Source organism: Macrotis lagotis, chromosome 7, assembly GCF_037893015.1.
Source record: "Macrotis lagotis isolate mMagLag1 chromosome 7, bilby.v1.9.chrom.fasta, whole genome shotgun sequence".
Classification (NCBI taxonomy): domain Eukaryota; kingdom Metazoa; phylum Chordata; class Mammalia; order Peramelemorphia; family Peramelidae; genus Macrotis; species Macrotis lagotis.
The window spans coordinates 84,666,333-84,680,273 of NC_133664.1; the positions used below are offsets into that span (position 1 = coordinate 84,666,333).

The window sequence follows — 13,941 nt, forward strand, 5'->3', positions numbered from 1 at the left end:
TTTTTCAAATAATCTTTAATGCTGAACTCTTCTATCCTTTCCAGCAAATTGCCTCTTTAGTCATCTCTCCCAGTTTTCTTCTTCCTATTGCCTTGAAAAATTCCCAGAACTTCCCTTTATCCTTAAAAAGATCATTAGACTCTAATTTCCCCATAAGTTATCCTTATTTTATTTTTGTGTTTATTTCTCTCTCTATTCTTTTTTCTACCCAAGCCTTGGAAAAAGCTGTCAATGTTAAACTCTATTTTCTCTCTTCTCATTCATTCTTCTAATTAACCTTTCTTCCTTATCAATCAAATGAGACTTCTTTTAGCATTATCCGTTGTCTCTTAATTGCCAAATCTAAATTTTTTTCCTAGTACTCCTCCTTCTTGGCACTATTAACCTCCTAGATATTTTCTCTTCTCTAGTTTTTTGGAGATGATTTGGACAGTGTTATCTCCTAATTTTGTTCTTATCTGATCAGTTCTTCTCAGACTCCTTTACTGGTTCATTATCCAGTGCTAATTGTGGGCATACCCTTAAGGTTCCCCCGAACCCCTTCATTACCTTCTCTCCCAGTAACTTGTCAGCTCCCATGGTTTTAAATCTTTATATAGATGATCCATACATCTGACCCAAGACTCTGTCCTGAGACCCAATTTCATAGTACCAATTATTGGTCATTTAATTTTTAATAATTTTTTTTTCATTTATAAGTGTTATTTGCCCCCGGGAGGGAGCAAAAATCAAACTGTTTGTCCCATAGCCATTGTAAGATCACTATGTTCAAAATAAAGCTATCATCCTTCCTCCTAAAAGTCTCTCCCCTTTATGTAATATTGCTATTTATATTAAAGATTCCACCATTTCCCCAAGCCTTCAAAGTTCATAACCTTGGTCCCATCCTTGCTTCTTCACTCTTATACAGTATTCCCCATCTTCCCCACAATCTGTGATCCAGATATACTGGCCTATTTGTTCTTCTTCACACATCACACTTCATCTCCCGTTCTATGGAGTAGTGTTGGCTTTCTACTATGCCTGGAAGGTTCTCTTTCCTCACCTCTGATTTTTTGCTTTCCTAATTTCCTTCTGAACCTCAGCTAAAATCCTGCCTTCTTCTGGAGGTCTTTCCTAACATTAACCAGGATTTGATTGTGGCTTAATAGCAGTCTTACTTTGTGATGCAACTCGTAAACAAAGTACTTATGTCAGTTGTTTCCTTTTTTAGGAAAATTAATGGATTTCTTGTGCCAAAGTAGATAGGGAAAAGAACATCTGCTTTGTTAGTATGTAATGTAAAAATCACTGTAGCAAATAAGGGGGGGGGGTGTGAAAGGAGAGGGAGACAGTGTGAATGTTGAATTAATTATCAGTGAGAGGAAAAATGTGGGAGATTCATCATCATGTGAGTATTTAATAACATACATAGAGCTCTTTAGTTGGAAGAACTAAAATATATTAATTGTATATTATGTATCTATGTCCTAAGGGCACTATCAAGGAGTGCCTTTCCTGCTTTATATACAGTAAAATTGAAAATGAATTGTATGCCATCAAATAATACCTTATTGATACAGCATTTTTCAGTTAACAAGTGCTTTCACAAACATAATTTTATTGAAGCTTTATAACAACTCTATAAAAAATAAAAGCAGGTATTTTTAAAAATGGAGGGCAGGGTCAATTAGAAATATCAGTTCAAATAATTATTTGTTTTATTTTTTCTATAAGTCACATACTAAAAGATAATTTCTGTTCTATTGTGTAACCAAAAGTTGATTATCTTTTAGAATTCATGTGTAGAATATTCATTTACCTCATTTAGAATGGGAGATAGAAATTTAGTGAAATATGTCTTCATTTTGAATGTTAAATATTTAATGAGAAATTTCTTAGGAAATTATACGATTTAATAAAATTCTTTTGTGTTTTCAGATCACTATATAAATTATGGTAGTTTTAGCGGTGAGAATATTTAAGTCCTTCTAATCATTAATTCTGAGTCCTGTCTTTTAAAAAACTAAATTTTAATTGTCACTATAGTGTGAGTTAATTATTACCTATGAAAACCTATTTTGATATGACAGTCTTTTTTTTTTTTGCCTAATAGTGGCTTATCGGATACTATTATTCTGGATATAATATCCAATTACTTGGTGCTTCCTAATCGAATCACAGTTCCTCTTGTCAGTGAAGTTCAGATTGCTCAGTTGCGATTCCCTATACCAAAGGTAAGCATATTCTGTTCTTATTTAAAAACAGAAACATTTCTTTTTTTTTAAAACAAACTGATAATAACCTCTTATTTCTTTCTGAAGTTAATATTATTTCTTTGTAATAAGATCATTTCTTGCTGTGCAAATATAAAATTAATTCAATCACCCTGGAGAGGAAGTTTGGAGCCAAAAATGTTATGCAAAAATATTAGAACAATTTTTAAATGATTGAGCTTCAGTAATTCTCAGAGTAAAAGGGCTTATTATCAGATGTTTAAACCAGTAAATATTAACATTTGAAATGTGGTCAATTGAATTATAGCTGTTGAAAGTGACATTACTTAGAAAATGAGTCTAAAATACTTTGTTTCTATTTTTACTTTTTCTGTTGATAAAGCAATATTAGAAATAGTGTTAGTAGTAGTTTATTCAAGATGGAGAGCTTTTCCCTATGTTATGATTTTTAACAGTTGTCACTCAGATTTTAAAGCTTGATTCTCATATGCGTCTGAAAGAAGAATATGAAACACATTAAAAGATTGATCTAAAAGTTCTTATACAGCAGCTATCTGAACTAAACTTAATACTATTAATAAGATAATTGTTTTTTAAAATTTGAAAAAAATGCTGTCATTTCTGGTAGGAAAGACATATGTAGGGGGGCAGCTAGGTGGAGCAGTGGATAGAACACCAGGCCCTGGAGGTCCGGAGTACCTGAGTTCAAATCCAGTCTCAGATACTTAATAATTACCTAGCTGTGTGTCCTTGGGCAAGCCACTTAACCTCACTGCCTTACAAAAACCAAAAGGAAAGACATATGTAACCAAAATATTTATAATAAATTTTTTTGTGATGACACCAAATTAGAAATGAATGCCTATCCACTGGGTGAATGGCTTGACAAATTGTGGTACATAAATGTAATGGAATATTACTGTGCTGAAAAAAATGAAGAGTGTCACAAATACATAGAAACAGGGTAAGACAAATGAGAACTGTAGAATAAAGTAGAGAGAACCAAAAACACAATGCACACAATGACTACAGCAAAGTAAATGGAAAGAACTACAGACGGAAATTAAGTATTTTAACTTCAAATATTTATCATTGAAAAGCCAGAAATACCCTTAAACTTAAAAATTGTTTCTTAGTATCATTTGAAATATACTGACTTTAAAACTAAGCACATGTCTACCATCAATCTATTGCCAAATTTAACTTAACTTCATGTACGTGAAATTTAGAAGTATAAAATTTGATCAGCTATATTTTCCTCTGGATAAAATATCAATAATTTAAAGGACACCTTACCATTTTAGAGAGATCCCCATTAAAGCCACAATATTGAAAAAAACTAATGTGTAAAAAAGTAAGTCAAGAATTCTACAGTCGTTGCTTACAACCATTCACTGCTTTGATTTTTGTGTCTTCATTCTCAGGGTGTTTTAAGAATACATTTCATCGAAGCTCAGGATCTACAAGGTAAAGACACTTATCTTAAGGGCCTTGTCAAGGGAAAATCAGACCCCTATGGAGTTATTAGGGTCGGTAACCAAATCTTTCAAAGCAAGGTCATCAAAGAAAATCTCAGCCCAAAGTGGAATGAAGTTTATGAGGTAATTGTACACAACACACTTAATTTTAAAACATTGATTCTAATGCTTCCAACTTAGGCTATCAAAGTAATTTGGTTTAGTGAGAGGAGTACTAAACCTAACTAGAGGTGTAATCATAGAGCATGCTCACAGGGCTCACAAGAGCTGAGCATTTCTGTATTGATAATTAGTAAGTGCTTTTTATCTTGGCTTGACAGTAGTGTCTTGTTGATTTCTTTCATTAAGAAAAAGATGGGTAGGGGAATCTAGGAGGCACACTGGATAGAGCACCAACCCTGGAGTCAGGAGGACCTGAATTCAAATCCGACCTCAGACACTTAATAATTATCTGTGTGACTTGAGCAAGTCACTTAACCCCATTTTCCCACAACCCCCCCAAAAAAAAGAAAATGATAGGGAAAATGTCAGTAATGCAGATTAAACTTAAAAGTGTGTTTGATTTGCAACAGTCATGGAGCTGGTAGGTGAAGATTTTAATATCCACCTTGCCCCCCTTGCATTTCTCCATATTTCTTGTGTAGAAAAGTAGCAATAAATATATTTTAAAATATTTTTATTGTATTTTAATGCTAATTTATATGAAATGCAATTTGGTATAATGGCAAGAAGATTGAACTAAGTGTCAAGATATAATATCTAATTGTGACTCTTTTCTCATGCTATTATCTTGGACAAATCACTTAGGTTTCCTGATCCTTAATTTCTTTTTTCTGTAAAACAGTGCTTTCTTCTCTTATTTCAAAAGGTTTGAAGAATGAATGTTTAAAAATTTTGGAAATTTTAAAGATTTTTTTAAAGAAATATATCATTGCCATTAATAGTAGAAAATAATTATTGACATTTTATTTTTCAGGCTTTAGTTTATGAACATCCTGGACAGGAGTTAGAAATTGAACTCTTTGATGAAGACCCAGACAAGGATGATTTCCTTGGAAGGTAAATTCATTTTGTATATAATATCAGAATGTAATGTTTATTTATATTGATAAAATATCAGGTTCATTTATTGTTCATCTTGATTGGTATAACTCAGAGACGAAATACTTTGATTTAGTTTGATTGGTTCAATTTAGTATTTCTAACATTATTATTGTTGAATGGAAATGTGGTATAGTGATTAGAAAGTCAGTTGTAAAGCCAGGAAGACCTGGGTTCTAATTCTAATTTTTCCACACTTCCTAGTTGTGTGATTCCCTAGTGTATCAATTATTTCACTACTTCTTGCTCTGGAAACCTGCTAAGATTATATAACTTGAAGAGTTTGCATTGATTAGAGGGAGCTAAATCTGAGAGCTCCATCTATGAAACCATAAGTTGAATCCCTGTCCTCATTGCCAATGTTGTTGCTAAATAATTTAACTAAGTTTAAGTTTATAGAGAAACTTAATTGAAATGTAATTTGGAGGGAATATCTTGGAATGTGGAAAAATTTTTCAACCAAAAAACCATTTCATAATAATCTTAGAGAAAAGGATCTTAATGCACTTCAAATTATTAGGTGCTTTGATGCCTGCTAATATGCCAGTAATTTAAAGCATTGGAGAACAAGTGATTGATTCAGACAATTCAAACAAAAAGTTTTTAAAGCAGAATGTTCTGTTTGTGTGTGTGTGTTGTGTATGTATATTGTGTGTGTGTTTAAACACCAATATACCCTTAATAGGTGGATATTCTGTAGTAATAAAATCATAAATTGTACAGCACAATTTAATGCATATTACTAAAAAGAAACAAATCAAATTGTGCTTGTTGAATTTTTCTAGGAAGTTTTGAATATGCACAAAGCCTCAGTATCTTTCATTTTCTGTCTTTTCCTTCCTTCTGCTTGTCATTCTTCCATGGCTTAGTCTCTTGATCTTCTAAATGTCCTTTTCCAAGAATTTTTAAATTTGAATTTATTTTTACCTTTGCTTTTGCTCCTAACATCATGTAGTTGTCTTTCCTGACTTAGTTTTCCAGAGTCCCCTTTCTGAATGTTCATTTACTTTTGAACCATCTTTAACTAGTAGAAGTGTATTTTATACAGTTTCATCTAAAGTCCAGTTATGTGGTTCTTCTAATTACTTATTCTAATCCAAGGGCTTTCTCTTTTGTCTTCTAGTTTCAATTTTAAAGATATTCAGATCTACTCTTTCTAATTTAGGAGATGGGGTGATTCTAATAAATATAAGTACCATCAGGCCAGGAAAAAAGTTGTGATTCTATCAACAGTGTGATTATTGGTTGTTAGGTTGTTGTTGGGGGTTTTTTGCAGCAATGGGATTAAGTGACTTCCTCAAGATCACACAGCTAGGCAGTTCTTGAGTGTCTGAGATCAAATTTGAACTCAGGTCTTCTACGACTCCAGGGCTGAAGCTCTATCTGCTGTGCCACCCAGGTGTCCCAACAATGTGATTATTTTATTGTGTACAGCTATAACAATTTAAAAATAATAGCTAGAACAGTGGCATTTGAGAGAAATTTCTCCTTCCATCCTTCATAATATCCCTGCTCCCTCCCCTTTCTCCACAGCAACTTTGTTACTGCTTGGACATGATTGTAAAGTTTGTAAATACTCATAGTCTAGGTGGATACTTATTTCTTTAACATAATATTTCATGAATAGAGCTGTCTTAATTTGCTTGCATTTCTGTAATAACTTCAGCTAGGTCTATGCTTAAGAGTTCTCAATTTGAGGTCAAAGCTGCTGCTAATTGCTAACATTGTCACCTATGGCCAATCACTTCTATAAAATGATATTTGGGCTAAATAATCCTAAAAATGCCCTTAAAATTAACTCTTACTTAAAAATTGCTTCATTTGTTTAAAAAAACATTTGATTCAAAGTGTTCTGAAGCTGTAATGTTATTGTTTCTTAGTCTTATGATTGATCTGATTGAAGTTGAGAAGGAACGCCTCTTGGATGAAGTAAGTTCCCTTTTGTTGGTTAAATTCTTTGGGTTTCTTTCTGACAGTTTTGTCTTAAACCTTGATTTTTTTCATGTAACCATTACCAATAAACATTCTTAAATGGAATTCAATGAACCTAACTACTTAAATTGATATTAGTAATTATATTTCTATATATAACTAAATTTACTATAGCAAAGTTAAATGCAAACCAATAAAATTAAGGCATTATGGGAATAAAAAGTAGCATAAGAAGATTTGGGGGGATGAGTTGTAAATACTCAGAAAGTTAAGTAATAGAGATTTACTTAATAGCTAAATTCAATAATGACATCCTAAAGCCATATAAACGTAGAGACAGTAAGATCTATAGGAATTCATAGGAGAGAAAGAAACCATATTCTGGCAAGAATTTAGTGAAAAGGTGGGATTTGAATTGGTATTGAAGGAGATGAAGGATTTGGCTAAGTGGGGAAAAACATATTTATTCCACATCTCCACAATAAACTTTTATCTTTTACATTATAGTTGATAAAACAGGAATGAATAAACTTTTAGTGTGTTGTAGTCAGTAAAACACATTGATAACTTAGTTTAAAAAATTCAGCTTTCTAAAATTCTGATTTTTCCTGGCCAAAATAGGAGAACATAAACTTTTAAACATAAGTAAGGCACTTGAATTCTTCTAATTGTGTTCTATAGTATTGTTGTGTCGATGTAATAAGGCTTAAAATGTTTCATAACATTTTTTATTTAAAACTTTTTGATTCATTTAAATAAGGCCTAATGAATGAAAACTTTTGTCTAAAACAGTTTTAAAAATTGTTCAATATTTTATTTCAGTGGTTCACTCTGGATGAGGTCCCTAAAGGAAAATTGCATTTGAAACTGGAATGGCTCACATTGATGCCAAATGTTTTGAATCTTGATAAGGTATCGTTTCTATGTTTCTAAGTCACCCTGGTTTTATTTACATCCATTCATTTCATATTTGTTAAGATAAAAATAAAAGATGACAGTCTTACTTTTGAGTTTTTCTATGAGCCCTCTTTTTCTAACCAAAACTCTTTTCAATGTTTTGAAAACATTTAAAGTATTTTAAAAACAAATTTAAAATAAGTTTATGGGACATATATATCTGCTTTATACAAACTTTTTCTTTAAGTGATTGATATCTTTGTAAGAGCAAAAATTTACTACAAGAGAATGAAGATCCAGATGTCAAATTAACCATTTATTTGATAGATATACTTTTTAATATATAGATAGATAGATAGATAGATAGATTGCTTTTTGATTTTGTGACATTCATGTTTGCTTGTGCACATTTTATTTTTTGCCTGAAGAAAGGAAGGCATTAATCTTAACTGTTCCAATGATTAGTCCATTGAAAATAACAAGGTATTGAGTAGATTGTCAAAACATTTCTAACAGGTATTTTATTTTAGGTGCTAACAGGAATTAAAGCTGACAAAAACCAAGCCAATGATGGCCTTTCTTCTGCATTGCTTATCTTATATTTGGATTCAGCAAGAAATCTTCCAGTAAGTTAAACACTGGTGACTCTCCACTTGGATGCTTCTATTTCCTTCTAGCACATTTTGCTTGAGAATGTGTTCCACTGCTTTGATGAACCACACTGTGCCTAATGTTCTAACCTTACTCATGTTTTCATGTGCACACTGTTAGTCACTTTGTGTTTCAGAAAAAGGCAATGAGTTTTAACTTGGTTTAGAAAGCATATTCTTCGAATATGACTAGAAAGCAGTTCTTTGAACTTATCTTATTTATATGATTAGTGTGTGTATTGATTTCTTGAACAAGAGTGCCTAGAAAAAGAAACATTGGATTTTCATTCATGAAAGTAGCAGTGTGACATTAATTTAAATCATATTCTTAACTCCATAGACTGATGATGAAGCATACCCTCCCTCTTCTCATTAGAGAGGCAGTAAGGCTGATAATGTACCTTTTACAGTGACAGTGAGATTTGTTGTCAGTACCTAGTGACAGTGAGGTATGTTTTCAGATATGGGCAGTGGATCAGATGGTTTTGTTTAAGTATGCTTTTCTATTTTAAGGGAGGGTCCTATTGGGAGAGGAGAATTGGGAAATGACAGCAGTGAAAAAAGAGCATCAGTAAAATATTAAAAATCTATGAAAAGTATCTCTAAAGAAAGAGCAAGTAATGATAATAATGATTATTAATTATCAAGATGTGAACCTGACATGCAAATTATAATTACTTGAAATAGCAAAACATCGAAGTAGAGGTTAACTGCATTCTTGTTGCATTCTAGCTCAATTTGGATTTAGTAGGTAAAGTATTTATTTACTCTTTGTAGTTTCCGGACTATAGAATAGACTAGGTGATAATGGCAGTTTGAGGATGCAAGAATACTATTATTTTCATATGATGTTATAGATTTTTGTCAGTACTAAAACCTAAGTTTTCATTATTGCTTATTAAAAGGGAAAGAAATTATTTTTAAATACAGTTTTTAAAAAATTTTCTGTTCAAAATGTTGCATACATAGGCATAACCTCTTGGCTATTAAGTTTTCAATCAAATTTGTCTTTTTCAAAATTTAAAACATGGAAAAGAAACTATGTTACATTAGATACATAATGTGGTCCCCTACAGTACCTAGTGAAAAAATCTATACATGCAATTCAGCTTAGTGGTTTTCTTAATTATAAATGTACAGTTTCATCAAATTGGTCAAAAAGAAACTTCATAGGCTTCAAAAATGCTTTGCTTTTGACATAGCACAGTTTATCATATATTTTTATGCACTTCAGCAGAATCTTGTAATTTTCTATTAAATTTTCTATTAAATTCTATTAATTTGTGAGGAAAATTTCTTCCTATATGTATTGGTGAATATTCAGCTAGAGAATTTTCCCTGGTTTGTTTGGGGTTTTTTTGATTCAGAGAGAGAGAGAGTATGTGTGTCTGTCTGTGTGTGTGTTTGTGTGTGTGTATGTAAATTAGTATGTAGTTAAATACATACCTATATAAGATTAAAATGGAACCATTCCTCTTGGACTAGGGGATCTAGTTTACTTGGTAGAACAATGGCAAAAGCCATTCTAACTTAACCAAAGGAAGACAACTTTGGTTTTGCTTTACTTTAGTTGCTACCACAATTTGATTGATAATGGTATAATTAACACTGTTCCTTTTATCTTAAAGTCTTCCCTTGAACTTTTGAACATTTTACCAATGTTTTTATGTGTGTGTGTTTGTACATTTTGTTTACTTTATCTTACATCAAAAGAAAGATAATGTATTCTGTGTATCTATACCTTTTGGAATACTGTCTTCAGGTTTTTTTCGGACTCAACATGTAGATTATGTGGTCTAATATAATTGGATTTTATAAATTGTTATTTTCTGATGATAGAAACCTTCCATAGAGTTTATTATCCTTTTACTAAAATTGTATTTCCATTAAAATCCCTAGTTTAGCAATATTGAACCTTTAGAATGTGCTTTGTATTTTAAAAAATATTACACTGATTGGGTTAAGTAGTTTCAATTTTGTAAAACTTTTATGATGTCAAATTGAAGTTTGGAGAATATAAAAAATGAATAAGCTTTAAAGATTTCACAAAAGGCACTTTGTGCATGAAATATCATGGCTGACAGAGGCAAAGAATTTTTGGAAAATATTTACTTGCTAAGCTACTGACTTTTTAAGAAGCTTGCTCACTGGGTCTTTCTGCTAGCCATTGTGGAATCCTTTGACTCTTTTTTTCTTTACACTTTTATAATAAATGGGCTTCTTGTGCATTCATTTTACCACAATCCATCACTCTTTGCTTTCTCCTTCCATTTTCACCTTCTTAAGAGTATCTACGAGGGAAACTTTGGGTGTGGCTACTTAAAAGAGAGGAGAGCATCTGGACTAGTCTTTTGTGAAAATACTACCTCAGTCTATAGAGCCCTATTTGTGAGTTCTCTGGTGTTATACTTTTTTTTCCTTTTTAATTGGAGACTGCTGGAGTGTGGTCTGGTGCTTCTAAAGCAATCAACTTTGGTGGAATGACCAAGCATGCTTATTTGATTTTTTTTGCATGATTTCTACTATTATGCATTTTGTTGTGCTACTTAAATTTTTTTTAATCTAACATTGGTAAGTATATTACATCTTACAATGAGAAGCACAAGCTGAGTGAATTCTTAAGAAGTCATAGATACGAACTCTTAGGTTGATTTTGGCATACAATGAAAAGAAATTTTTGGAGGAATTTAAGTTTTATTTTTATTGATCAAATTCTACTTGTGATTACTTTTCAGTTAAGATGTAAGGATGATTTTAGGAGTTACTTCTGTCATTTCCTTTAGTCCAGTGCCCTGCACCAACAAAATAATTAGTTCAAATATCAAGCTAAGCTATGACTCTATATTCTTTTGTTCTATATTCTTCTAACATCTAATCAACTCTTAATTATTGGTGATGACAGAGAGGGGAATCACATACACTTTGCACAAAGCAGGCATTCAATAATTGTAAGAGATTAATAGAAAACCAAAAACTTCATTTTTTCCCTTCCTCTTTATTCTTAACTTAAAACAAAATATACTATTACTGTATCAAATCCTTTTTTGCTCAAGTTCATTTTCTTCTGAAAATCATTAGTGTTAGTAGAGAGGAGATGTGTGCAGCTTGGATAGTTCCCCAAATGGTTAGTTGAGAGTTCCTAAACTCTGGTTTTGATGCAGAAAGTGGCTTCTTTGCCTCTTTGCAATAATCTTATACTTTCATGATGTAATTCATTCAACTGATATTTTTCCACTGGTGCTTTTATTTTCTCAGAAAGCCATAGACACCTTACTAAATACACACACACACACACACACACACACACACACACACACACCAAAATTCTTTCTTAAAGAGTGGTATTTAGTGAATGAATCTTGAACTGCATTTGACCCTTGAATCTTTGAGAACGGAATGTTCATGATCATTCAGTTGATTGGAAAACTTTATAATATGTAAAACATTTTTCATAGATGTTGTTTTATTTGAATTTCCTAACAACCCTTCTGGGAAACCCAAGTAGATAAGGAAATTGAAGGTTGGAGTTGTTAAATGATCAAACCCATTTCATACCAGTCAGTGGAAGAACTGTAATTTAAAAAATATATATTGGGGGTGGCTAGGTGGCGTAGTGGATAAAGCACCGGCCTTGGAGTCAGGAGTACCTGGGTTCAAATCCGGTCTCAGACACTTAATAATTACCTAGCTGTGTGGCCTTGGGTAAGCCACTTAACCCCATTTGCTTTGCAAAAATCTAAAAAAAAAATATGTCAAGTGGAAAAAAGACCACCAACAAGTCTTAAAAATAAGGTATTGTAAAATGAAAAATATTGAAAAGAAAGTCAGTTTCACATTACATTAATTTCTGTTGAAGTATTACAGTAGTATCTTTTCACAAAAGAAATTTGTTCTAGAGTTATTAATAGCATTGAAGGATTCATGACGTTATGAGACCCTATGAAGCTTTTGGTTTTTAAGGGTACCAGTGGAACTATAACTCTTGTACTTTCAACAGGCTTTAGTTCAAAACTTTCCCTAATCCAAGATCTCTTTATCATCAGTTATTCCCTTCTTCAAACTCTTATTATGTGATGTAAGAATTTCATATGTGGGAATACCTTATCTTTATACTCAAAGCTCTCAGAAATTTATTTTGAATTTTTTGACCAGTCCCCCAATTTAATATTAAGAGGTAGATGCTGAAATCATGGTCCTTAGAATTTTTCACACTTGGACAGAATATGTAAATGAAACAATTTTCTGTTATATGAATTCTTAAAATTCACTTTTCTGTATGGCTGTCATACTTAATTTGAAAGATACCTATAGATTAGTCAGAAATTTTATTACTAATTAATTCTTATACTTTTACTCTTGAGTATAGTTAAGTCCATAGTATTTTTGCATCTAATTATATTGATCACTATTTTCCAAGAAGACTAGCTTGGGAGAAATGCTTCTAAATTATGCAAACAAGATTTTGATAGGGCAGTAATCAGTCCTTAATAGAGCATCTCAATATCTAGAGTTAGTTAAAAATAGTTGCGTCATCTTATCTAAATTCTTTCAGTTTGCCATGATCAATCAAGAATGATAGATTACCTTCAGTTCATATAAATGCATATATATTTATATATGATGAAAATAATAGTTGATAATTTGGAATTAATAGGCAACCCAATGATATTACAAAACTTATCCATATCTTTAAAGAAGATGGGGTATTTTGGTCATGATCATTGAAATTCTAACCAGGGTCAGAAGTTGAAAATTGTTATCATCGAATTGTTAAGTTAAAAAGTATCTTCTGATCCATTTTTCTTTTCTTATTTTTTTTAAAGAAAAGGAACTTAAGTCCCCCCCCCCAATTTGGGGTTGGTTTCAAGATCACACAGTTATTGAGGACAGAATTAAGACCAGAGTACCCTCCCGCCCTTCAGTACGTCTCTCTCCATACCTACTCCATTTTTTAAAAATGCAATTGAATTTCCTTCTTGGTTATAATTTTTAAATATATCTCAAAAAAGTATTAATTTGAAAGAGTGATTATAAAATAGACCTTTTAGCAAGATACCATTTAATTATTTCATATTCTGACTTTGTTTACAGGCAGATTGTTTTCTTTTCCCTTCAGAGCAGTTGTGATTCATAGTTTAGTTGGCCTTTTTATTTAACCACAGTTGGTGCAAGTAAGGGCTAGGACTGGGACAAAAAAATAGGATATGAAACCTGACCTAAAAGCTTATTGATGTAGTGATGGCGGTGTTGTTCTTTAATTTGAAAGAAAAAGTATAGGACCAAAAACAAAAGACAATATTCTAGAGGAGAGTTGTTTTAGAATATTTGCTGATTAAATATTTATTGTTAGTTCTTGTGCTTCAAGAAATGTGAACAAATGGCTTTTTTCAATGTTTGCTTTTTAATTTAGTTGTTTTGGTGGTGGATATTTTGTTTTTATTTTTAAATTTTGGGTTCCCATTTTTGTGTCATTAACCTTACATGAGCTCCTCATTGCATGTTGTATTAACCCTTGGAATATTCATTTTCTTCTGACTTGAAAGAATAATCCATTAGAATTTAACCATGATGGCTTGAAGAAGGCTGCAGTTCAGAAAGCTTTAAAGGTAAACTAATACAGTTTTCCATTAAGGTCACAAAGTTAACTGAAACATGTTGAAAGAGATG

At 31.8% G+C, this 13,941-nt stretch overlaps 1 protein-coding gene across 4 annotated transcripts in view; it reads left to right on the forward strand.

Moving 5' to 3' along the window:
- ESYT2 (extended synaptotagmin 2) overlaps positions 1–13,941 on the forward strand; it is a 113,341-nt gene that overhangs the window by 79,711 nt on the left and 19,689 nt on the right. The window contains exons 8-15 of one of the 4 annotated variants that reach the window (XM_074193244.1): positions 2,096–2,216; positions 3,641–3,817; positions 4,671–4,753; positions 6,676–6,724; positions 7,550–7,639; positions 8,155–8,250; positions 10,561–10,662; positions 13,818–13,880. In XM_074193244.1, coding sequence (XP_074049345.1) covers positions 2,096–2,216; positions 3,641–3,817; positions 4,671–4,753; positions 6,676–6,724; positions 7,550–7,639; positions 8,155–8,250; positions 10,561–10,662; positions 13,818–13,880 — 781 coding nt within the window. The remainder of the gene's footprint in view (positions 1–2,095; positions 2,217–3,640; positions 3,818–4,670; positions 4,754–6,675; positions 6,725–7,549; positions 7,640–8,154; positions 8,251–10,560; positions 10,663–13,817; positions 13,881–13,941) is intronic. The other 3 variants (XM_074193245.1, XM_074193246.1, XM_074193248.1) reach the window with 3 other exon arrangements.